Below are 26,248 nucleotides of genomic sequence, written 5' to 3' on the forward strand. Positions count from 1 at the left end.
CAAATCCAAAGGCAGCTAAACAAAAGCAACATTGATGAAATAATTACTCTCATGCCAAGCCGCACTGAGCCTCTGCTGATCTAATACAGCAAGACTGCTGAAATTGTGCAGATTTTGAACATTAATATACAGTCATTAAATCATGTCAATCTTCCTTTGTTTAGTTGCTATGTGGTTAAGCTATTTAGTTGGTGCTAAGATGTGACTAGAATATGTGTTCTTCATACCACAAATGTATGTCAATAATAATTATTTACACACACACTATATAGCTTTAAAATGTGTAATTAACCTTGGTGTGACCATTGTAATTCTGGGTCAGAGCAATGATTTGTTTTTAAACAACCTGTTATGTCTCACCCAGCCCCTTTACTCATATTTTGATTCATGTTTTGATTAAGTTTATTGCTCCAGTTGTTGCACACACAGGACTGTAGTGTCTGCATCTGAAATAATTTACTCTCATCCCAAAAATATCTTAGTTTACTATTATTGAACCTTATCTTGTTACAGTGCAATGGATAAGCCTTATCCAGAGGTCAAATTCAGGCTGGACATGTCCCATCCTGTACCCAGCATCCCGACGAGGGGACAGTGGTCTAGCAAAATTGAGTTCCTATTGGCTGTAGCGGGACAAATCATCGGCCTGGGAAATGTTTGGAGGTTCCCTTACCTGTGCTACAAAAATGGAGGAGGTGAGATTCATTCATCTTTACACATGCACAGTGAAAACAACTCAAGGTTCAAAAAATACTGAAATACTGAACATTGAAAGCTGCAAGCACAAGACTCTGTTCTAAAATACACATTTGTGTCTCTACTGTCAGCCAAAACCAGAACCGCTGTGTAAATATTCCCTCAATACTGTATACTCTATTTCCTAATGCTCAGTCTGTGGCCCATTATTCCTGAAAACAATTCTGAGATTGCATCTCTGGATTATTCATTGATGTTATTATTAGCTTGGTGATTTTCTCTCCACGGTCCAGATCACAGCTGTAAATAGCTGACACACTGACACTCGCCATCGTTTCTTTCACCTTTAATAACATATAATGACGCATCGTACGATTAGTGCTATGTTAGCTTGGATTTGTTAAGCATTTTTTACACTTGACTAATTCCGACCTTGCTTATAAATTGGCTACAACTTAGTGAAACTTAGGCCTTCTATGCACTTAAACTGCCAACAATATCCAGACAATCTGAACCGGAGAATGTGCAGATTTACCTTCATATGCAACACAATTACTAAATTAAAGATTTCTAATTATGAAAGATATTTTATGTAACATTGAAAGGCGTACTAGAGAAATTGGGCTTCAATTCTTTACTATTTGGTTATTTTGGAGTTACATTCACAGTGCACCATTGTGCCACGTTGCATTGTCAGGTGCGGTAGGCTAAAGTTGATCAAATCACACATGGCTATTTAGCATCAACTACAACAACATGCTTAACTGTGAGGTATTGTACAGTAGCATAAGTAAACATAAGTTCAAAACTAGAACTTCATAGAAGTTTCCAAAGGAAAATGAAATGTGTTCAGAAGTCTGAACTGATGTTGTAAAATGAGCCAATTATGTAAGTGGCATTTATGCTGCAGCTTTTGGTCTCGCCGGTTTTGGCAAATTGGTTTGATTGTACTTGTTTTACTGTGTAATGACAATAATAAAGTAAATCTTATCTTGACTTTTACCAGTTACTGATCGCTCAACATCTCAGCGGATCTCAATTGGATCCTTATAAATTACTAATGGGGTTCAACCTACAAACAACTTATGTGATGTAACTTTCAGTTTTTCACAATTGTTTAAACACATTTTTTGGAACATCAGACACAATGTGCACAATCTGAAACTAATTTACCAACTGCTTAACCAATTCTGCTGAACTCCAAACACATTTCCTGCCTTAGATTCATATTTTCATTCCAAAACACACATTTTTCACAACACTACACACAATTCTCTATATCTTGCACACTCTTCCTGAATTCTCTCTCATGGTATTCACACAGAACACACTGCCAATCAAATTTCTAAACTCAAACTTTTGTGCAGTTAGCTATAGAAGGGTCAGAGATGAGCTCCTGTTTGCTGTGATTTACAGTAGACTGCACATTTTAGTACAAATACAGTTTTTGCCGAATACTGTAAACACTAAAAGTGACTGCTATGACCACAGCATCACAACCTCTAACTTTTGTAACTATGCCCTAAACCAAAGCACCAACCCTACAAACACAATGTATGCTTTGCACTGTGTTTGAGATTCTCCAACACACTTCTTGAAAAAAAATTATAATAATTGAATACCAATCAGTCTAAACCTTAGCACTACAAATAGACCTCAGGTGAGCTCAGCTCCTTTCTGAGACGGTAAGAGTCAAGGAAAGAGGAGGAGAGAGAGCGACAGGAGGACGAGGACAAAGAAGGCAACAGACAGAGACACATACAACAGGGACACTATAGTGGACCATGTTATAGATCATGGCCTATAAATGAGGGAGCCTGGACAGAGAGTGCAGCCCAACCTGAGTCGCTCCATAATTAGGAGATTTAGACTGGATATCAGGTGATCATTTCCCTGTTGCTTCTCAAAAGATGAAATTGAGTGTGATGTTGATGAGGCGATGTGGCCAGACGCAAGCAAGAGCCGGAATCCATAAGAGGATTCATAATCCAACCACCGAATTCCTTACAACGCTTTTACCATTGTTCCCTAATTTTACTGTAATTGTTTTTTACTGTACAGTACAGTAGTTTATACTGACACACTGAATTGCTTGAACTGCAGTCCTACCTATTCATTGTGTTTGTTTGAAATGGCAAAATAAACTATTCTGCAACATGTGTGTTAGCATTTGGCAAAAACCGTAAAGTATTTGTTGTTACTGTAGGTGAAAGTGTATGAACATGCAAAGGCATAATTCTACTGATAAAGCATTCATATAGTGGTTTGCATTTATACAATAGTGTTTTCCATTCTGCACACCAGTGTTCAATGAGTGCTAGAAATGTCTAGTCATATGATGTATGTGTTTGTCATTTGAAAAGAAAACACCATTTAGTGAAGAGTTAACATTGTTTTGAGGGTAAAGTGTGCTTTTGCAAGAGAAGTGAAGGATTTTGCATTTTGTGTTTGAGTTTTGAAATTTGTGTTTAGGGTTTTGAAAAAGTGAGGTAGTCTATCAGGAAATGTGTTTAAGCAATTGTGAAAAACTGTAACCTTTTTTTCCTAAGGGGTGTTTTTCATCCCTTATGTGCTCTTCCTCTTTACCTGCGGCATCCCCCTGTTTCTTCTTGAGACATCTCTCGGACAGTACACCCAACAAGGAAGTATAACCTGCTGGAGGAAGATTTGTCCCCTTTTTGAAGGTAAAGCTGGAGCAGTCTTATCATAGTGTCTGTGTGACATCAAATACATGTGTTTATTTAAAGTTTGGAGCAGAAAACCTGGTATTAACTTATATGAGTATTGTTTTTAGCTAATACAACTAACAAGCATAAGCAGGCATAAAGCATGTGAGCATGTGACTCTTAGTCTTTTAAATAATAAAGAAAATGTAAATCTGAGGTGCAAAGTTTTATATTGGAACGTCTCCAATTGAATTGATCAGATAACAAATGCACTCATGTTTTTATATTGCTGCTACAGTGAATCTGTATAGGAATTATAAATAAAGGAATTATATTATAAAAAGCAGTGATGCAAAGTTTTTAAACTAATCAAATACATGTATTTTTCTACAGGAGGTCAGTAAGTCTTGCAGGGATATATGATGAAAGTGATTTAACCATTTCTCCAACAGAGAGATTTATAAATATTGTTAGAAATGTTTCCTTAACTGAATGTTATGGGTCCTTAGGAATTACAGATGTACATTTGTCTCAAGTGTATTTCAAGAAAACAAAGTGTATTTCCCAAATCTATTTTGATTTTTAAGTTTAACATGTCTAATTGTGAAGATTAGTTTCACCTTTAAAATAATAATAATAATAATAATAATTATTATTATTATTATTATTATTATTATTATTATTATTATTATTATTATAGCATAGGTTTATACAGCGCCTTTCAATAAACCATAATTTCTGAAAACTAACAAACTGTGAGGTTTGGTGGAGCAAGTTTAATCAACAGGGATTTGGGGTTAATTATTGCATCCTGTGAGGTATGTGGCTGAATGAGTTACAAAAATGTATGTTTATCATTCTCATGTTTGAATGCAGCCAAGCTTTAATAAATCTATAACAGTACAAAGATTGTTAAATGCATTATTAAATACTGTTAAATCATGTGTATAAAGTCTCAAAGGAACTGCATGCCCCATGTGCCAACAATATAACCCATTAACCGGCTCAGTCAGGCAACTGACACATTTATTATATTGTTTAATATGTTCTATTGGTATTATTGTATTTGTTTTATATTGTATTTAAATGTGAGGTAATGTTACCGCTATATGGTTTATATTTTATGAATTTTATTAAAATTAAAAACATTATTATATTATTGTAATTACATTATTTGTATTTAAAAGTAAATTATTTGATTACTTTATAATTGGCTGATTGATGAAATAGGTCATTAATATTTTGGCACAAAAAAGGCTCAAAAACATGCCGTCGCAGTAACACGCAGTTACTAATCAGATGTTCACTTTTCAAGTGTTGAAGCTTCGGAGTTTAAGTGTTATTGTTTGTTTGTTTCAGGAATGGGTTACGGAAGTCAGGTGGTTGTTTTATACTCCAGCATCTATTACATCATCATATTGGCCTGGGCTTTCATGTATCTCTTTTTTTCTTTCAACACTGAACTTCCCTGGGCGAGTTGCAGAAACAGCTGGAACACAGGTAGACCCCACTATATCTGACATTAGGGCTGGGTATTGTCAAGAATCTCACGATTCGATTCGATTTCGATTCATTAGGTCACGATTCGATATCGATTTCGATTTGATATTGATTGAAATGCTTCGATATCGATTCAGTATCAAGTAGAAATACACAAGAAAGAGTAAAATAATATTTTTTTAAATAATTATTTATTTACCTTCATGCCTTATGAACAAACAGCCATGGTATAACTCTCTCCTCTTGGAAATTGTAACATAACATCAGCACAATACTAAATTGACAGTGCTGTATTAAATGTAATGTATTTAAATCATGTACAGTATTTCTTTCTTTCTCACATGACTTATTTGAACAATAATAACACATAAGAACCAGGTGCCTTCATTTCTGGTAACAAATAAAACATTAGCACAATACCAGTATAAGGTGTACAAAAGTGAAAAAAAGTGCTGTATTGGAATTCAGCTCTCATACAAAAACGTAAACAGACACAAAGCCAGTGCAGGTCATATGGGTTTGCTGCTCTCTGCCCTTTTGTCGCCACTTTTAACAACTCGCACTTGTGTGGTGTGCATGCGCAGTGGCGCAGGAAATACTAATATTAAATACTAGTAAAAAAAAAGAAAGAAAAAAAAATATTTTTTTTTTATTTATTTTTTTATGAATCGATTATTAACTTTTATGAATCGATTCGGAATTGTTCGAGAGAGAATCGCGATGCGTCGGAGAATCGATATTTTTACCCACCCCTATCTGACATGTACACACATGGAAAGTAACACATAAAGGAACTATTATCCTGTACTATTATGAGTCTTTACTACTGTAATGACTCATTGCATTCACACAAAGTTAAGGAAAATCATCATGTTATTGTGTTAGATGTCATTACTGGGTGCTTTATAGAGTAATACGATTTTGGGTGCTTAAGTTGCTCTGTCTCGGTTGGTGTTCAACTTCGCACATAAACATCCCCAGACACATCTTGAAGAGGTAGTTCAGTATTTTAGAAGTGTGGTTGTATGAGGTACACATAATAAGTGTCTTACCTTATGGATCAATGCAGTAATTTCAAGGAGTTTGGAAAATAAATATTTGTAGCAGAAGTCAGTCTTGTATTGTTACAAAAAAATATTTTTATATAAATTTTATATTTTATATAAATGTTTAGCTAAAAAATAAAAATGTCTGTTCAATCGTACTCTTAATCTAGGATTGTTCATTGCTGATTTGAGGACTGATACCCTGCACTGCATCGACGCGTAGTTGGCATAGTAATACATGGCCAAACTCGGTTGAAAAAAGTGCAAAAATAAATGGCTGCTATCCAGTGCAGGGCAGCATATCAGTCCGCAAATCAGCAGTAAATAAATCCTAATTTAAGCGTACAACTGAGCAGAAATTTATTTGGTATGCATTTATGTACGTGGCATCTGCAACTGTACAATGCGGACTTCTGCTACAATCACGTCTCCCAGAAACTTAAAATGACTGCACTGACCGCTTTCTCCATAAGGTAACACACTAACTATGCATAAGTACCTCTTACAACACCACTTATGAATAATAACTTGTTGCCTGATGTGTTCCTCCTTGAGAAGTTATAATTACATAAAAAAATGTTGCTAACAGTTTGAAGCCTTTGACAACAGAGGAATTGGATAATGTGCATATATGTCCTTAAATACCCTGTTTAAACATCCTGTTTTGCAACAGAGAGCTGTGTGGAGTTTGATCGAATTCGGGTTGATCATGTCAACTGGACTGTATCCGAAAATGCAACATCGCCAGTGAAAGAATTTTGGGAGTGAGTATGAAAATAAATATCCAAAATGTTTATGACTCTGAAAGTGCCATACAGTATATGCATAACAAATGAAATTGTGATTTGCAGGAGAAGAATTTTGAATGTCACAGGAAGTGTCCATGAATTAGGTGGCATACGATGGGAGTTGGCTTTGTGTCTTCTGTTGTCCTGGATCATCTGTTATTTTTGTGTCTGGAAAGGCGTGAAGTCCACCGGGAAGGTAGGACAAAACTCTTATTTTTATGTACTATACAAAGTACAAAGCAACTTTCGAACTGTTGAATAAATTTGCATTAGCTGCAAGATTACACTTCTTTTGGCAGACAAACTTTTCTTCTGTTCTTCATAAACACTTATTATCACTTTGCGAGATAAAATTCCTCTGCTGAACAAACTAAATGGTAGAGAACATGATGTGCTTGTACAAAGTTCTTGGTTGACAAGGTTCATAATTGTTTCTAGTACACCAATATTTTAAAAAAACATGAATGAAAGAACATTAAGAGTAGGCCTCAATGCACGACTGTAGCTATGTAATTTAGAAAAAAATCCTTTTGGAAATATTATGTATACATACATCATTTGAGGTAGTTAATTAAGTAGTCATTTAAATCGCTGCCAGGTGTCATTTTAACAGCAGAGGCATGGCTCTATGGATGACAATGATCATTTGACAGCCAGTCCACCATTTTGGTCAAAACTAAAGTACCCAAACAATTACTGAATTCTTTACCATGATATTTGAGCAGATGTGGATCGTGGTCAGAGGATGAATCCTTATGACTTAAAGCATTCTCCAAAGTTTCATCTCATAGACTACTATTACATTGGATTATGATTATGTAATCTGGTATAGTCATTAATGTCCCTTTCACATGATGAATTACAGGTATAATCACTTTTAATCGCTTAGTTTTTCATGTGGCACCATCATTAGGACAACATTTAACCATCTGCTGCAGCTATGCTTTTTGTTTGCGCTTATTAGCAAATTGTATCATGCTAAGGTACTAGCTAAGAAGGAAAGAATTAGCTGCTTGTCAGCATTATCATATTTAGCTTGTCAGCTTGCTGGTCTTTCCATTTAGCTCAAAACGCTGCTATGCCTATTGCCAAAGAAGTTTCTCAGAGCTGCTAGTGTGACACTAGATTCCCTTAATCAAGAGCTACAATATGTTTTCTTAAAAATTAAGGTACACAAACCTTGAGGCTTAAGGGTAGGGGAATTTTGTTTTCTTTCCCTCTCCCTCATCTACATCATTTTGTTTTAGGATGATTTTGTTTTGTTTGTGCTACCATAAGAAAAAAGCCAATAAAATATAACAATAGTTGGATCAGTTGTGGAGCTTAGTAGGACTGTGACCACACAACATCTATTCCAGCAACGCAACTGTTGATATGCTCAACTTTATAAACCCTTTAAATAAACCCTCACGTTACGTGGCTCTTTCACAGGTAGTCTACTTTACTGCCACATTTCCATATGTGATGCTGCTGGTTTTGCTTGTTCGTGGACTCACGTTGCCCGGGGCTTTAGATGGGATCAAGTTCTACCTCTACCCAGATCCATCCCGCCTCACAGATCCACAGGTATAAGTAGATATCACTATTTCTCCGTTTAAGTGATATGTGATTATACTGAACCTAAATTAAGTAACTTGTTACTCGTTGCTCTTTACTTTACATTACATCACATACAATTGGTCCTAAGCCTTCTCCTCAAAATACGGACCTTGCATGTATGGCTTGCTTGAGTGCAGTCATCTGCCCCTGTGAATGTGCAGCTAAATCCTTATTATCACAGGATTGTGAATGTCCCATGGGCTGGGACAAGTGTGCAATTCTGGGTGATCATTGACCAAAAAAGAATAGGCTAATGCATTATTTAGGCCACGCCCATACGCTTCCCAGCGTTCCGTTCACTTGTATTACACATGAGATTATTCCCCAGCGTACATGCTTTTAAAAAAACATGCTTTTGACACATACAAGCTACAACTGTTATCTGTCTATATGAGCTGTTTGTGTTATGAAATATTCAGCAATTTTCAATATCAAAGGTTTTTTGTAAATTGGGAAACAGCACCGACTCTATTAAGGCTAATCGGTGGAATCCCAAAATTACACCGCTGAGATAGATCAGAGCAGAGGAGATGCACTTTGTGTATAAATATATATTAACACGTGTGTAACCCTAAACTAAATCTGTGATACGTTACGAAGGAAACGGTGGATAAGAAAAGAGGCGCCAGGATCAGTAGCCTACATGACCAGGGCTGTACAGTGCGACAGTTTTGATCGCATTTGCTACTGAAATTGATCACGTGCGATGATGAATACAAGTCCACTCGCACTAGTGCTAATGAGGAGAGGCTGTCTTTGAAACACAGAGGAGCGCTGCACAACACTGCTTAGAGGGTTCTACATTAACACTGCGGGTAAATGAGTCTTAAGAAAGTAAGTTATTGAGTCCACCCTCCACTTTGGCTGGTGAAAGATGTGTGCTCGGGATCTGTGCTCGTGCGGCGATTCTAGCGTCTAATAAACTTCACTAACGGTAATAACCGGAAGGACACGGCTCTCTTTACCGCAGTTAAGTTAGCACGTGTGCAAACAGAACATTTCCTGTGCGCCTTCACATTAAAAGCCTGTTACTAGGCAAAGATGAGTTGACTTTTATTTTGAAGCCGGTAAGAACAGGAAGTTAGCGCTTTACAGCACTGAAGTACTCTAGCTTGAAAGGCAACTCATTCAGCTGCAGAGAGCAGTCAACAGTAGTCTATTTAAACAAAGTTTAAAATAACTTATTTCAAACTTTGTGTAAGTTACACAATAAGCCACTGAAAAACTACTCCCAACATATTCACAACAACCTATTTAATTGATCCTAAATTGTACCAATATGTATACTTATTTATTTAATAGGCTATGTTTAATGTTTTAAAGTTTGGTTTTAATTAACAGAAGGACATTTTCTAAAAAAAAATGATTATCATTAATATAATAATTATGTGTATATACAAAAAATATATAGATATTATTTTTATATTTTTATGGGGAGAAATAATTCTGAATCAGCAAAAAATTGCAATTGGCAGGTTAGATTATTTTGTCTAAATTGCAATCAGTGCACCCCTATTCATTCTTCTATAATTATTACTGCACACACTAGGATATAATATTAATTGAGAATCTCAAATGAGACCAAGATGACATGCTCAAAGGTAATTAGAGCAAAATGTAAGGGTTAAGGTTATGCAAGTTTTCGATCATCCCAGTTTTCGATCATTTCGTGCTACCAAATTTATTTTTGTGCTACTGAATTTTTTTGATTGCTAGCACCAGTGCTACCACCTAAAAAAATAAGCATACAGCCCTGTACATGACAATTGTGGACGAAACTTTAACACTGCCACCCAGGCTTGTGCAGTAGGCACTAGGCATGATAGGAGCACCTCTTCATCCACCTCTATTCTTACCCTGATGCACCCATCACTCTGGAACAGGGTCAATCTAGTCTCATCAGACCACAAGTGGTTTTCTTAAGGCTACACATCTGCATAGTACATAAATGATCTTACTTTCACAATTAAACATAGCCGGATGTTCTACTGTCATTAATCCACCAAATTATTTTATTTATTTTAGTGATCTCCCATCATGGCCATTAAAGATTCTGACCATATTTCCTCAAAAATAATGTTTCACCCACTATCTAGTCAGGTTTTAATAATGCGTTAACACGATTTTAGTAGTTTCATCTTCTCCTGCGCAGTTTTCTTTGTTTTATGCAGGCCAATCATTTCACCCCTCTGAAACAGAGTAACATCTTTTTCAAAACCACAGCATATGTCTTCTGACATGGTTGTTTATGAAATAAGGAGTTATTCACTGCATCAGTTAGGGTTCAATAACTTGTTGCCAACTGAAACATATTAATCACTGCAGTTGTTGACCGATGGAAGGCTCTTGCCTAATTGCCTAGTAAAATCCAGGTGGCGACTTTTTTGACCAGGAAGTGTTTATGAGTGGCTTGAATACAAATCAGCTTAAAAAGATACTATTAACGCTTATTCTTTAAAGAAGAAAGTTTAAAGTTATATGTATGCTCAAATGTTTGTCAACATCTCTACTATCAATAGTAAAACTTCCTGGGGTGAAGATATTGGAGCCCATCTGGATGAGGGGATTTGAAAAAAGATCTTTTTGAATGCAAAGAAAATGACATGGTCTATCTAATACATCAGAATCAGAATCAGAATCAGAATCAGCTTTATTGGCCAGGTTTGCGTAAACAAACAAGGAATTTGATTTCGGCTCCATTTGCTCTCCAAGTACATCCTATGAGACTCAATATAAAGAGTATCAACAGACTGCATGTTACCCCAGCTATTCGGTGTAAATACGTGCTCATCATTATGTGTGAAATGTAAAAATAGGTGTGGCTCTTATGGCCATCTAATATGATCAAGTCCGAAAATCTCAAGTTTCTGGCTATCGGTCCAAAGCGTGATTTAAGAAAATATTTCCTCTCTAAACATGCCAAGAGCACAGACCGGACTGGAAATGCTGTATACAGGGCAAATAACAATGCCGCCTATAGGCATTGATATTTTAACTTGTCCGTATCGACAGGCCCAAATGGGGGGCCCGAGAGCCTCAGCCCCATTACTAAATCCCAGTGCGTAAAAGCGTGCCTTCTATACTCATAGAATGGGGAGATGAAGCCTTGGCACTATATCTTATCATTCTGCATTCTTTTTCAATCGTTTATTATCAAAGGTCAATAGATTAAATATCTGCCCATGTGACAGTGTGCTATAATAATGAGTGGTTGTCACCTTTTTAAATGTCCATAAAATTACTGGATCTGTTCAATCTCTGCACCGTCAGCCACCGATGTAAGTTTGTGTCCCTATGATGAGTTTGCACCACCACAGCAGCAGTAAACTTGCAAAAATGGGCATATTTCCATCTGGTGAATATCAGCGTTTCAAAGGCTTCCCAAAGATGACAGAAATGTGGATAAATGTGTTGGATTTTATCATACTTTTAAATTCAATGTTATGTAATGTAGTTTGAAGTGCTGAAACAAATGTGCGTTAGATTGAATATATAACGTATTCTAAAAACCCCAAGCTGCTTTACTGGAAAGTGGGAGACTTAAATAATTGGTCACTCATACATGTTTATTATCACTGTCACTGAATTTGCAGATGATTGCTTTGCAGATGTCACTGAAGTCTACTACAGTGTTAAACATTGGCAAATGTCTGTAAGGTGGTTCGGTCTAGATTCTTCAGTGCAGAGTTGATGTGTTATTTAGTGTATATATAAACATGTCCTTTATGTGTCTTACAGGTATGGATGGATGCTGGCACACAAATATTTTATTCCTATGCCATTTGCATTGGGTGTCTAACTGCACTTGGCAGTTATAATAAGTACAACAATAACTGTTACAAGTAAGTTTAATGTAATATATTATATTATTAGGGTTTTTAGTTAAGGCACTAAAGGTGTAAATAATACTTTCAACCATGTTGCCCATGTAGCAGTTTTAGTAGGCCAATGATTAAAAAGCACAACTCGTTAAGAAAGTAATTAAAAAACAGTCTACAAGACGGACAAACTAAATGTGTATTAAATGTAATACAATACAAATTTTCTAAACACACCTCAAAGCATTGTGTCAGAAGTGTGTTTCCTAGCTTTACAACTGAAGATAAACAAGACCTTCTGATACGTTCACCAGAACATCTGAGCCTAGGGGAAACACTAGGGGAAACACTTTGAAACAAGAAAGGAAACCTGTCGGGTTGAACTCGAAGTATAGTTTCCTGCAAGCATATTTCTAATCATTCAAAAAAGGATCTAGATGTGTTACACCGGTGTAGGATGTGAGTCAAGACAACAGAAACAAAAAACATTTTATGCATTTTATTGAAAAAAATATTGGAGTATATAATATATTTGTGTCTGTTTGTTTTTAGGGACTGTGTGTACTTGTGCCTTCTGAACAGTGGGACCAGTTTTGTAGCTGGCTTTGCCATCTTCTCTGTACTTGGATTCATGGCATATGAGCAGAACACAGATATATCAAAAGTGGCAGAGTCAGGTGAGAATATTGAAAAAGCTGAATGTGATAATGAATAAAACAGCTCAAGAGCAGAAAAATAATCCAATGCACAATTTTTCTGTTTACCATCTCCTTCTCACTGCAGGGCCTGGCTTAGCGTTCATTGCCTACCCTCGAGCGGTCACCATGATGCCTTTTCCTCAGATCTGGGCTATATTCTTTTTCATTATGATCATTCTCCTGGGGCTCGACAGTGAGGTAAGCTGGCCCCTCTCTGGCACTGTAAGAATAATCATGGAATAAAAATTATGAAATGCACAAAAGATAAGTAATACCGTAATTTTCGGACTATAAGCCGCAACTTTTTCCCCATTTTTCGACCCTGTTATTACACAGCACAGTATATGTTCTGTAGCTAATAGGGATGGGCGTTAGTAATCGAGTACTCGAGTAGGCTACTCCTCGTTTCAAATGAACTCGATTGGTGGATGAGGAAAATATATATATATTTTTTTGTGTCTGTAGCCTGTAGGCCGGCGGGCCGCGGCCGCCCCTATTTTAAAATGTTATATACGTGTACAAAACGGCACAAAACGGATAAAATGAAGTTTAACAAAATTAAATATTTCTATGCAAGTGCAATAAACTGCAAATAACTGCCACCGCAGTGCCACCGCAGTGCCACAGCAGCGCAGCCTGTGTTCTCCACAGCACCGCGGAGCAGAACACGGTCTCTCCTTTCTTCTCCAGAACATTTTCAGGAATATAACTGTCCAATTATTTCAAAGCAGATGATAAAGTTACGTTTATAAAAAGGGGAGATGACACCTGTTACTCTCAGTTAGTAATGAGTAGACTCCAGGTGAGCATGCAAGGTGCTCTCCGCTTGGAAAGAAAAGAAGAAGCAAGGCTTACTTCAGGCACATTCGCTCCGAGCCAACAACAGTTAAGAAGCCTTCAATAGGGAATATGGGGATAAGATTCAAAAACCGACCGGTGTAACGTTCCGTTAATGAGGAATTAGTCGCGGTAATTATTCACGGACATGGAGTGAGCATTACGCGGTTGGATATACAACTATCTGCTTGGTGAGTTATTTATATGTAGGCCTATTTAAATTGTATGACAATCATTTTATATTATCTGCTGCCCTTCTTATTTTAAATGGTGACTTAGGATATATTTTTTTTGTTACAACTACAGCCCATGCTTTTTTTCTCCTTTTTTCTCCCCATCGCAGACCTACTCGATCGGTTTAAATTGTGGCCCGTCTATTTAATTACTTTCAGTGAGGAAAATGTGTTTTAAACTTGTGGAAAAAAATCCTTAATATCATATGGCAACTGTGACTGTTTCGTTTCAACCGCATAAAGCTGGTGTGAACACACCCCGAGTTGCACTGAACCAGCTTCCTGAAACGGGCCCCAGGATACCTCAAAGACCAGCCAACAGATTTCTTTGATATCAGAAGTTCAACAGGGCACAGAATGAGAAATCAAGTCTTGCCATTGATCAGATGCAAGAAATTATTTCATAACTTTGAGAGATAATTTCTTCATTAGAATAAACTGTTACAATTACTTATATGACAAAAATCTGTCTCATTTATCCCATACATTTTTGTGTATTTTGATGCAGATCCGGATCTGGATGCTGATTATAGTGTTCATTATCGTTATTTAAAAATAATTAGATTAGAGGATTTTGCACCCTTAGCAGAGGTATGCCCTCTCTGTGTACTTACTAAATTATCATAAAATTACCTCGGCAAAGTGTTTATGTATTTTGTGCAGCATGTGTAGAGTAATTGTGTTTGTTGTGTTTCAGTTTGTAGGTCTGGAAGCTCTAGTCACAGCTATCTCTGACATGAATCCTTCCTTCTTCCATGTTGGCCATCGACGTAAACTTCTACTGCTTGGTATCAGTGTTTTAAGTTTCTTCATCGGCCTTGTGATGGTTACAGATGTAAGATCAAATTAAAATGTCAAATCACTCCTTTTACGATAACCTTTTTTTCTTACTGTAAAACTAGGGCTGTCCCGAATACCATTTTACAGGCCTTGAAAACTTGTTGTTTTTTCTGAAAGAGGATTCAATTATACGTTCTAAAAAATAAAGTAAAAAAGAAAACATTAAAAACAACAATATTGATACAGAAGTAGCTTATGGTGGGACTATATTCCCACAGTCAATATTCTCCGCATGTTCAGCCAGTCTATTTAACTGCCGTTCCACGGCTCGATGCTCTGACCCATATTCTGGCCGCTGCTATCACCGTTTGGCATAAACTCCACCGACCAAAAGTGCTGTCGGTGGTGGACACCGCGTCAGATCTAGCGTAACCAAGCGGACTCGATACGAGCTGGACAGACCCCAGCCGCACTGCTCAGTGGAAACAAGGTGGATGAGCTGCAACAATTAATGATGTAAAATACAAGTTTTGTTGCACTAAAAAATAAATAAAACAAAGCTTCCAAATACTGAGTAGAGCTTTGAATACTAAACTAACGAAGACATAGGAAAATATTCAAATTATTTGGGCCAGCCCTAGATAGAACAATGTAACACAACAGCTAATAGAGGTCCCTTCTAAAACACAGGGTGGACTGTACATCTTCCAGTTGTTTGACTATTATGCCTGCAGTGGGATGACCCTACTCCTCTTTGCCATACTGCAGTCGACATGTATTGGATGGGTTTATGGTGAGTTACTAAACCATAGTGATGTCCGTGGTTTCTTCCTTGGGATGCTGAATCCGCTCATCACAGCATTTCCATCTACTTACAGGTGCAGACCGGTTTTATGACAACATCGAGGACATGATTGGATACAGGCCTTTTCCCCTGATTAAATACTGTTTGAAATATGTCACTCCAGTAGTGTGCATGGTGAGTTGCAATACAATGTACAATCATATGAAAAAGTTTGGGAACCCCTCTCAGCCGGCATTATAATTGACTCTGCTTTCACAAAAAAAAAGATAAAAGTGGTATGTCTTTAATTTACCAGGAACAGCTAAGTACTGGGATGTTTTCCAAACAAAGATTTTTTGAAAAGCAGTATTTGGTTGTATGAAATAAAATAAAATGTGAAAAACTGGCTGTGCAAAAATATGGGTACCCTTGTGGTTTTGTTGATTTTAATGCCTGTAACAGCATGTAAAACTGATGACTTTAAACGCAAAGTTGGTTGGATTATGTTGTTAAGCCTTGAACCTCATAGAATTGTCTGTTTAATCATGAGAAAATGTATTTTAGGTGCCTAAATGCAAGTAGCACTTCTCTTTGACTCTCTGCTGAAGTGAGACAGAATGGGATCATCAAAACAGCTCCCAAAAGATCTGAAAAACAAAGATTATTCATTGTCATGGTTCAGGGGAAGGCTACAAGAAGCTTTCCCAAAGGTTTCAATTGTCAATTTCTACTGTAAGGAACGTTGTCAGGGAATGGAAGGACACAGGCACAGTTGCAGTTAAACCCAAGGCTAGCAGACCAAGAAAAGTACAAGAGCGGCATATGCGGCGGATTGTGAGAATGGTTGCACACAACCCAAAGATCACCTCCAAAGACCTGCAAGAACATCTGGCTGCAGATTGTGTATCTGTACATGGTTCAACAATTCAGTGCAATTTGCACCAAAACATCTGTATGGCCGGGTGATGAGAAGGAAGCCCTTTCTGCGCCCACGCCACAGATACAGTTGCATGGAGTATGCAAAAGCTCATTTAGACAAGCCAGCTTCATATTGGAAGAAAATGCTTTGGACTGATGAGACAAAAATTAAGTTATTTGGTCTTTATAAAAAGCAGATGTTTTGGTGCAAATTGCGCTGAATTGTTGAACGATGTACAGATACACAATCTGCAGCCAGATGTTCTTGCAGGTCTTTGGAGGTGATCTGTGGGTTGTGTGCAACCATTCTCACAATCCTCCACCTATGCTGCTCCTGTTTTTTTCTTGGTCTGCCATGCCTGGGTTTAACTGCCACTATGCCTGTGTCCTTCCATTTCCTGACAACGTTCCCTACAGTCGAAATTGACAATTGAAACCTTTGGGAAAGCTTCTTGTAGCCTTCCCCTAAACCATGACAATGAACAATCTTTGTTTTTCAGATCTTTTGGGAGCTGTTTTGATGATCCCATTCTGTTTCACTTCAGCAGAGAGTCAAAGAGAAGTGCAACTTGCATTTAGGCACCTAAAATACATTTTCTCATGATTAAACAGACAATTATATGAGGTTCAAGGCTTAACAACATAATCCAACCAACTGTGTGTTTAAAGTCATCAGTTTTACATGCTGTTACAGGCATTAAAATCAACAAAACCACAAGGGTACCCATATTTTTGCACAGCCAGTTTTTCACATTTTATTTTATTTCATACAACCAAATACTGCTTTTCAAAAAATCTTTGTTTGGAAAACATCCCAGTACTTAGCTGTTCCTGGTAAATTAAAGACATACCACTTTTATCTTTTTTTTGTGAAAGCAGAGTCAATTATAATGCTGGCTGAGAGGGGTTCCCAAACTTTTTCATATGACTGTATATGCCATATACTTTTGCCACGTTCAGCTTTACTTAAAGCCTACTTTTAAAAAGAATATAATAATATTTTTTTTTAAATTACAGAACTTCATTACTTTCAAACCGTTTTATAGGCACAGTATGTGAACACATACAAGAAATATAGGCTCAGTTTTTATTTCTCTCAATCTCAACCCTTTTAATGGATCATTTGACCAGCAAAGCCAATGACATCAATTAACAAAAATCCCACAGTAGGATTTAGCCCATTCATTAGGCCTACATATTTTCCGGTATTGATCATTTAGGCCAAATGTGAGCCCGATGTTTACCACGTGGAATAAATGGCATAGGGTTACTCACGGAAAAAGCAGGGGAAGAAACGTGCTCCTTGAGAGGAAAAATCAGCAATCCACAGGTCTCCACAAAGTTTACACTTTCTTTTCATCGTGAAGGCGGTCGGCTTTGACTAAACCTAGCTACACACTCACTTTAGCTAACTAACTAGTGGAATTTTCCACTCAAATAACTAGGCTACAACATGCTAAATGTTAACGTTACTGGAAAACAATTCCATCTTCACTTCACTTATAGCTCCGGTGAACGGCTTGACCACCGTCGAACTAAACTTTTTAGTGCCGATCCAATCACAACTTCACTCGCTCTCGCTCTCTCCTGTCCCCTGGTGGATATAGTCTGTCCTCATTGGCTACTGTCCACGCTCAGTTCATGAAGTTGGGACCATGGTTGGGACATAAAATAGCCTATTGAATGGTTTGTAAGAACAAACTGACAAACATACTGGTATTGAGAGATGCTCTGCCAAAGCAACAGGGCACAACACAACGTTGCTCATGTTATGATGAGAAGGTTCGGTTAATTTTGAAACTGTGGCAGAGCAAATAGACTATATTTAATGGTAAACACTCTCAACACTCAAAATGCACTCCAATCAGTGCAGTCAAATCCAGACTGTAATTACAGCGCTAGTCGTTATATCACACAGTGAATCTCAATTCAGGGGTTACAGCCTACGAAGGCTGCATTTGAAGACCGATTGCTCATAGCGGCGCGCAAAGGCTTGTTCCATTTGCAAGGCTCCTTCATATGCGGCAGAGAAATGCAGCCTTCGTTTTACGGTTTTGAAGGCTGCAACAGATGGATCCTTCGCGGCCCAACATATCCCAAGATTCATTGCGTTTTTTTCAGAGATGGCATAAAATAGAATAACAAAACAGCAACGTGTTGCTCCATCTTCTTAACTTTTATCTTCCTTTCTTTTTTTCTAGGTAGGCAACTTCTTTTTATTTTTTCCTCCGTTGACAAGCTGTCTCCGTTGGCAGCAATCAGGGTTGCTAGGCAGCACAGGAGCGGCGAGTCGTCACGCAAACCGGAAATGCTCGTAAACGGAAACCTGCGGAGACCGTCTCGTTTAACAACGCTCGTTCGGCCTTCGAATCGGCCTTCACAGGCTATAGCCTTCATAGACCGCGGACGCGTTCTCTGGATTGGGATCCAGCTACAGTCTAGACCAAAGGCTGGGCAGATTTTAGTTTCTGCCTGTAATGGAGAACGACCGATAGGCATCCTTTTGGTCCAGTGTGTGTTGTATTAGCTTTTTTGTTTTACCTGGTAGGAGGGTTTTTCTGTTAAAGTATTGATAAGCAAAGAGTCTGGGTGTTTATTATCTGGTGGTCAGCCAGGTAGGTAACAACTGTCTAACATACGCTTCAGGTGGGATGCAAACACCGACCAGAATAAACTGGGCAAACTCCTGAATTAAATGGTTTAGTTCATGAAAATAGTCACCAAATTAAGGCTGACATCTGCACCCCAACCTCAATTCACTATTATATACAGTAGAAGCACATTTGGCCTCCTCTAGCTTTTCCTAATTCCTCTGTTATGTAGGCCCTAGTCCGCTCTGAGGAGTTGGAAGCAGCGTGGTAGATAGGTGTCTGCTATGTTGAGGAATAGCAGTTCACTTCTATTGTTGGCCAAAGAGTTGACTTTTGCAAATCCCATTGAGAGCTGCTCGTCCAACTTCAAACTGGGTAAAACCTCCCAACAAGTTGAAACAGGATTGTTAGATGTATAAAAGGTTCTTACTAGTTAATATTTGATCAGGCAGGGAGAGCAAAAGCAACAATGAAAATGATTAAAAACGAAACAGAGAATGTGGTACCGAGCATGCTTTTACTGTTATCATTAAGAGATAGAAGGCTTTAAGGATGAAGAATAACTGATGTCTTGGTTAACAAGTTTGACTTGGGTAGCTGAAGTGAAAACCTAAAGTCAAAATCTAATAAAGATGAGGAAAAGAACCCAGTGGATCTTGTAGTTTTGAATTGGGCTTTTTATATTTTAACCTTTAACTCTACAAACTAGCCTGCTGTAGTTTATGATGTGCTCTTTGGCCTTGGAAATAATGTAAGTAGGTCAAGAATGTAGTTAGCCAGACATGCTAACAATTGTAGCTTACATTAGAGCAAATACATTTTTATTTATCTTGTGTTTTTGATTTTTCGAACAACCAAAAAAAGCAACCAAAAAAAAACACTTCCTTTTGGCTAATCCCTCTTTCTACATCACCATAGTAATGCATGTGAATAAAATCCAAAGGATGACGTTGAAGTTGAATAATAGGTCCCTGGTTGTGAGTGACTAGTTAACTGCTGTTAAAGACACAGTCAATTGAGGATTGAAGCTCATCAATTGTGTGTTTGTTATTTTGAATTAATCATCATTCCCTTAAAAACGTTTATGGAACTGGAAATGATTTCACTATTACTCCTTTGCCGTTTGAGGGGATTTAGGATAGGCTACAATGTATAGTATTTTTAAGTAATTAAACATAATTATTAATAATTAACAATAATTCATTTCTCCATAACTATTTTCAGGGAACATTTGTTTTCTCTTTGGTCAAATACACTCCTCTGAAGTTCAACAACGCAGTTGAGTATCCATGGTGGGGTTACGCCATTGGCTGGTGGTTTACGCTCTCTTCTACACTCCTGGTTCCTCTCTTTATGGTGTACAATGTGAGCATCACTCCCGGTACACTGAGACAGGTAAGCTGTTTGTATACATGGCTCATGATGTCTATTTTTCTTGAAAGTCGGTTTATTTTCAAACCTATATTCTTCTTTTTTAGAGGATCTCCATCCTATGTACTCCAGCTAAAGACCTTCCTCTTAACAAATCGGAGAAGAAAGCTTTTGAAATGCTCGACTTGACCTCCCAACATGACAGCATTATGTCACAGTGACGACAAATGACCTGGTTGGTTCCTAGTATTTAATTCTACCCGTGACCTCCCCTGAACTGGTTGCATCCCAGTTGGTTGCAACCACTGACTAATTTGACTTTTGAATAGAAATTTTAGCCTTGCAATGTCTAAAATAATTTCAGTAATTCACAAAAAAATATTTACTTAAAGTGCCTTCATGTGAGTTTGGACACAATGGTTAAGAATCCCAGCATTTACTATATGGAATGGATTAAATTTAGATTTGACTTTATCAGGCTCTGCAGAGGTTGAATGCTGAATCAACTGTAATATTTATAAGCTCAAAGGACCAGTAACTTTACAAAGGACATTTGTTTTCTTCTTGGTTCCTGAGCTTTCAGACAAGTTTCATGGTCTTCATTTAGCTAGCAAGTAGGCCTTTAACTCATGATTATATGGATTATCATTAATCAATGAATTTAGAAAAAAATTGAACTAATAACAATTTTATGATACAGACATCAGAAAATAGTGTAAAATGCACAACACAGTTTCCACAGGCTGAAGTTGTGTCTGCTGAATTGTTATTTTATCCAAGTAGAAATCAGTTTTTGAAAAAGTGTCGCTCTTTATTCATACAGTGATCACTTACATAATGTGCGCGTTTCATAAAGCCGATCTCTCAGTCAGCTGCTTTGCATGTAATCGGCAAATAAACACACGCCAGAGCAACAGATGGGTGAATGTGTATGCGCCTACGATGGCGGAGCAGGTAAAAATCCTTCCCAATGTCTGTTTTGATGGTTTTTATCATGTTTTATCACACTTATGGATCTGAGATGATGTTAGATAACTTGCTGCTTGAAGACCGCAGTGCATAATGTGGTGACGATGGGACGAGCTAGGGGACTGCTAACTGCAGTAACTGACAGGAAGTTAGCTAAAAGAACCATTCCGCTTATAGCACCTTTAAATTTAAGATTATTTTCAAGATCCAAAAGTTGAAAATTAACATCCATGCTCTTAATAGAAACTAATATTTGATTATTAGAGGTTTTAGTATTTGATAATAATCTATATGTAAAAATAATCTTTATTTTTATTTTTTTTAATCAAGTTGCTATTTCAAGTAACATTATATTGATAAACTCTTGCTAAATAAGCCATACAGATTGACTCAACCACTTGAGTCACCTTTAGGTCATTGTAAATGACATACATTAAAGCTCACATATTATGCACTTTGCTGTCAATTTTATATGGTCTAAGTAGTCCCTAATACTTATTTTTTTAGATGTTTGCTGAAAAACCCGTTCAGATCATTTATTGTAGCAAGCCTCTATACCCTGATTGTCCTCTGGTCTCAGGATGACCTATATTTGTGCGATCTGACTGGCCCCTCCCACCTCTCTGCTGGGCTTTCTTTATATGTCCATGGGGCTCTCCCACCGTCTCTGCCGTGCTCTCGCGATACTAGAGAGACACTGCGCGACTGCGAACACAGTGTTTACCCGGAGCTAAGCCATACTTTTAACAATTTGACATGACCTGACATGATTAAAACCAGTGAAAACAGTAGCTTCAAAGTTTGATTTCTACATGAATATCTTCCCATCCTTTGTCATGTTAAAAACAAGTCATTTTCAGACTGCTGTGGGGAATATAAACAGCGTGTTATGAGCAAAAGCTGGTTGCTTGTCCCAAAGCTAATAGCTATACACCAGTCAGGCAAAACTACCAATAAAAACTATTATTTTAGATTCACCGTTTAAAAAAAAGCACAGGTAGCTTCCTATCCGTTGTGTTATTAAAAACGAGGCATTATTAGACTGCAAGGGGAAAGCTAAGTTAGTGTATTAGGAGCAAAACTTGGTGCTACAACCGAAGCTACATGGGCGCTAACACTAAAAATAAGACTCAGACGATTTAAAGCAGTGAAAACAGTAGCTTCAAAGTGTGATTTCTACAGGAATATCTTCCCATCCTTTGTCATGTTAAAAACGAGTCATTTTCAGACTGCTGTGAGAATATAAACAGCGTGTTTTTGAGCAAAAGCTGGTTGCTTGTCCCAAAGCTAATAGCTACACCAGTCAGGCAAAACTACCAATAAAAACTATTATTTTAGTTTCACCGTTTAAAAAAAAGCACAGGTAGCTTCCTATCCGTTGTGTTATTAAAAACGAGGCATTAATAGACTGCTGTGGTTAAGATAAATTAGTGGAGTATGAGCAAAAGCATTCTGTGTTGGTGTATGTAACATTCAGGCTGTACTGTGGGCATCTTGTCGCTTAGCGGGGAAAGCAACATGGCTGTTGCTCAGAAAATTTTCCAGAGGATCTCGGGGCCGTGGACCAATAAGAAATGGGGGGGTGGGGTTATCATAGACTACTGCTAATGTGGGGGGGAAGCATGGACATATAAAGAAAATATGGGGATGTGGCTGTGCAGTTTATGACATCATAAACCGCGAGAATTCTGAACGGAGTATATTGGGGGTGAGGGGTGGGGGTTTCAGAAAGGGGGAGAGTGAGAAAAGGAGAGATTGTTATTTTTTTGGATGTTTTGGCAGTGTCTAGGCACATCGTGGACCCATGGATATGTTGGAACACATTTAAAAAGTGCATTTAGCATAATATGTGACCTTTAAGTTTCAAATTGTCAATGGAAATTGTAACTTAATAAAGTAGTGACATGAGAGAAGGATCCAGCACTGAGGGTCAGTTTCAAACCTTGGAGGATACATGGGGGAAAGAGATGGGGGTTATACATGCAACAAAGGTAAGCGGCTGGAATCGAACCAGCAATGTCACACTTATGTGCTGGACATGCCAAGCATTTACAAGTCAATGTTTGGCGTTAGATTAAAACAGCAATGGTAATGCCAGCAAAGAACACCAAATGCAAGAGGTAAACAGTACAAACATGTTGGCTGTAATAGTCGAAACACAAAAAAAATATATATATTTTTAACAGTTACTATATAGATTCTATTTTTCACTTTAGTCTCAACAATAAACTTGTTGTTTTTATACAGAATACTCAAGTTTACCACTTAATGTTAATATCTTTTTGTATGGCTTTTTTTTGTATTTCACATCTTTGACATTTGTGGCGATATGCCTTTGTATAACACGTACAATAAATGTATGACATTGTTCACATTTAAGTTGCTGCTAACAGTGAAAAATTATTAAGCTAGTGATTTGATAATAAGAATGTTTGTGTGATTGAATGAATCATAGGCTTGTTATATAATCAGTTGGTTCCCTGATTTAAATCTATCACCCATAAATGTGGCAACTAGTTATTTGCAGGACTAAATTCTGGTCATGAAGTTGTTTTAATTTCACACTTTGTATGCTTATGTTCAGAGGCTGTAGTGCCTAGAGGAAAACATATGTTGGGACCTTGTAGATGTTCCAGAATCGCCTGATTCTAATTAATGAGAAAGGTTAATAACCGAGCATTACACAAAAACAAGTTTTACCTGCTCCCTGGTAATATGATTATAAGTGACTGTTTAAATCGAAGGGAATGTATTGTTACTTTAATTATTTTACTGACATGTTAAATGATTACAAGTTGTACCACAATCTTCTCCAGTGCGATATTTTGGTTGTAATAAACTTATATGATTGTAAGGGCAACTGAGGTTCAGGTTATTCTATTCATCAATGTTTAGATTCACCAGAAGGATTTTCCCTATTTATGTGATGATGTGAGGATTCAGTAAACTGGTTGCTAATCATTGCTGAATTATTTCCTAGTTTTCATCACTTTATTTGCTAACAAAGACTGCAGAGAAAGAATACTTGACAAAATCAGTAGATCAAAATAAATACTAGTTTGGTACTGTTTGAGAGAAAATGTGTTTCATTATCATTTTTGGACCATTTTTTTTGGACGTTGTTAATGTCAATAAAGCACATTTGCAGATCATTTTCTGGGTTGTGAAGTGTGTATGGGGACAAGTAGTCTGGCATGACCACTTCCGCCAGCGTCTATTCGCTTGCGGCGGCAAGCTACGCAGCCCTGACGCAGCCCCCTCCTTTTCCGGTTGCTGGCTTTCCCCTATTGTGATCCCCCTCAAATTCGGAAACAATTCGCTCACAGTCAACCCGTGTGCTTACGTGCAGCGCTCTCTCTCTCTCTCTCTCACACACACACACACACACACACACACACACACACACACAGGGTGTGAGAAGTCACATTACTGTAGACAGAAATAAAGTGTGGCGATACTTCGGGATAATAATATTGGCGGCGGCGGTCCGGGACGCAGCCTAGATTAGCCTAGCCTAGCTGTCCAACTTCATTGTACAACTACCCCCGGGCAGAAATACCCTCATAAACTCTGGAAAATGAAGCGTGGGGGTTTGAATTGAGCACCGGACCTTATAACCAGCTAGATTAAGATCCGCCGTTCCCTTTCTTTGGTGAATTAGGGACTGACACAGCAGCGGTGTTTTAGCGACGGGGAAAGATTCCAACGGCTTCCACTATCACCTAGCAACTCTTACGGCTACTTGCTGCAGTTGGTGTAGCGCTCACAACGTCAAAACCCTGTTCTGCCTGTAAACAGACGGACTACGGCTCTGACTACAGCGATAGGAGGTGGTGACATAAGTTCTCGAATGCTAAAAATTCTACTCGACCGCCGTAGCCGTCCTCTCAACCGCCGATGATAATGTTACCAGAGATAACACTACGTGGCTAGTTAACTCCGGTTAAGTTATCCCGTGAGCTCCTCGGGCTAAAGTGTATGGTGTCTTGACATGCTGGTTAGAAAGCAACACACTATGTATATTCCTTTTGTCTTTAATAGTTTTTGTGTGGCGTTTGCGGGTTTAGCCATTTCTCTGACAGTCTCTGGACGTGAAGACGTTCCATCAAAATAAGTCCCCCCCCGGCAATATTTTGCAGGACACCGCTGCTGCTTCCCGGGGTTAGCCCCGCCCTAGATGATTGTGATTGGTTTAAACAAATACAAACAGGCTAGCCCAGTTTCCCCCGGTTTCCCCACCCGAATAGACGGCTCTAAACAGAGTGCTTCCAGACCATACTACGTGCTGTAGTTTGGTCTGGCTTTGCGAGACTAGGAGACAAGTAAAGTAACCTTGAATGCACCAACAAGGGGAGGTTTTATTGAAAAATGTGCTACAAAGCTGCAACACGACATAAAAATACATTTAAAAGAGTTTAGTAATTAAGTGTTTTTGGATCAGATCACATAATCTTTCCTCATCAGGTGGAGTTTGGATCTGTAGTTTTCAAATGTTTGAGGAAATCCTGCATTTTGAGGATATCCTCCTGTCCACATTGGCCTAAAATCTGAGGTTCAGTCAAGATTTCAAACAAATACTATTCATCTTTAGGTTGTAGTCAAACAGAAAGTTTGGTAAGTATTTTAAGTGTTCAGGGAAAAGGATACGTTACAAATCTATGTCAACTGTGAAAAATCCTTTTTAAGAGGATATACTGTATATTAAAGCTATGTTGACATTAGAATGGAGCTTAGTTCTGCATGATATAAGTATAAATGAGTAGCTTTGATCAACATTTATGATCTGCAAAGCCAACAAAAATGGTGCAACAAATCTTAAGTCTGAAGAGGTTTCTCCTAAAATACAGTTTTGAATGAGTAGCCTAATATGCAAACCTGTTATAAATTTGGGTTCAGAAAATTAAACGGTGTGTTTCTTCAAACATTTACGTCCTGTAATGATACAGTATGTTAG

General features: G+C 37.8%; 1 protein-coding gene across 1 annotated transcript; it reads left to right on the top strand.

Moving 5' to 3' along the window:
* Positions 1 to 517: 517 nt before the first annotated feature.
* Positions 518 to 20,546, top strand: LOC307249703 (sodium- and chloride-dependent GABA transporter 2-like; the record flags this gene model as incomplete). Its single annotated transcript, XM_080026553.1, has 14 exons — positions 518 to 695; positions 3,246 to 3,380; positions 4,722 to 4,862; positions 6,582 to 6,672; positions 6,760 to 6,892; positions 8,128 to 8,262; positions 12,034 to 12,137; positions 12,666 to 12,790; positions 12,897 to 13,009; positions 14,579 to 14,716; positions 15,352 to 15,454; positions 15,540 to 15,640; positions 20,179 to 20,349; positions 20,433 to 20,546. The coding sequence occupies 14 exons, from the start codon at positions 518 to 520 to the stop codon at positions 20,544 to 20,546; spliced, it is 1,782 nt and encodes a 593-aa protein (XP_079882679.1).
* Between the last annotated feature and the right edge of the window lie 5,702 nt (positions 20,547 to 26,248).

The sequence above is a fragment of the Ammodytes marinus genome (genome assembly GCF_949987685.1).
Source record: "Ammodytes marinus genome assembly, chromosome: 4".
In the NCBI taxonomy this organism is placed as follows: Eukaryota; Metazoa; Chordata; class Actinopteri; order Uranoscopiformes; family Ammodytidae; genus Ammodytes; species Ammodytes marinus.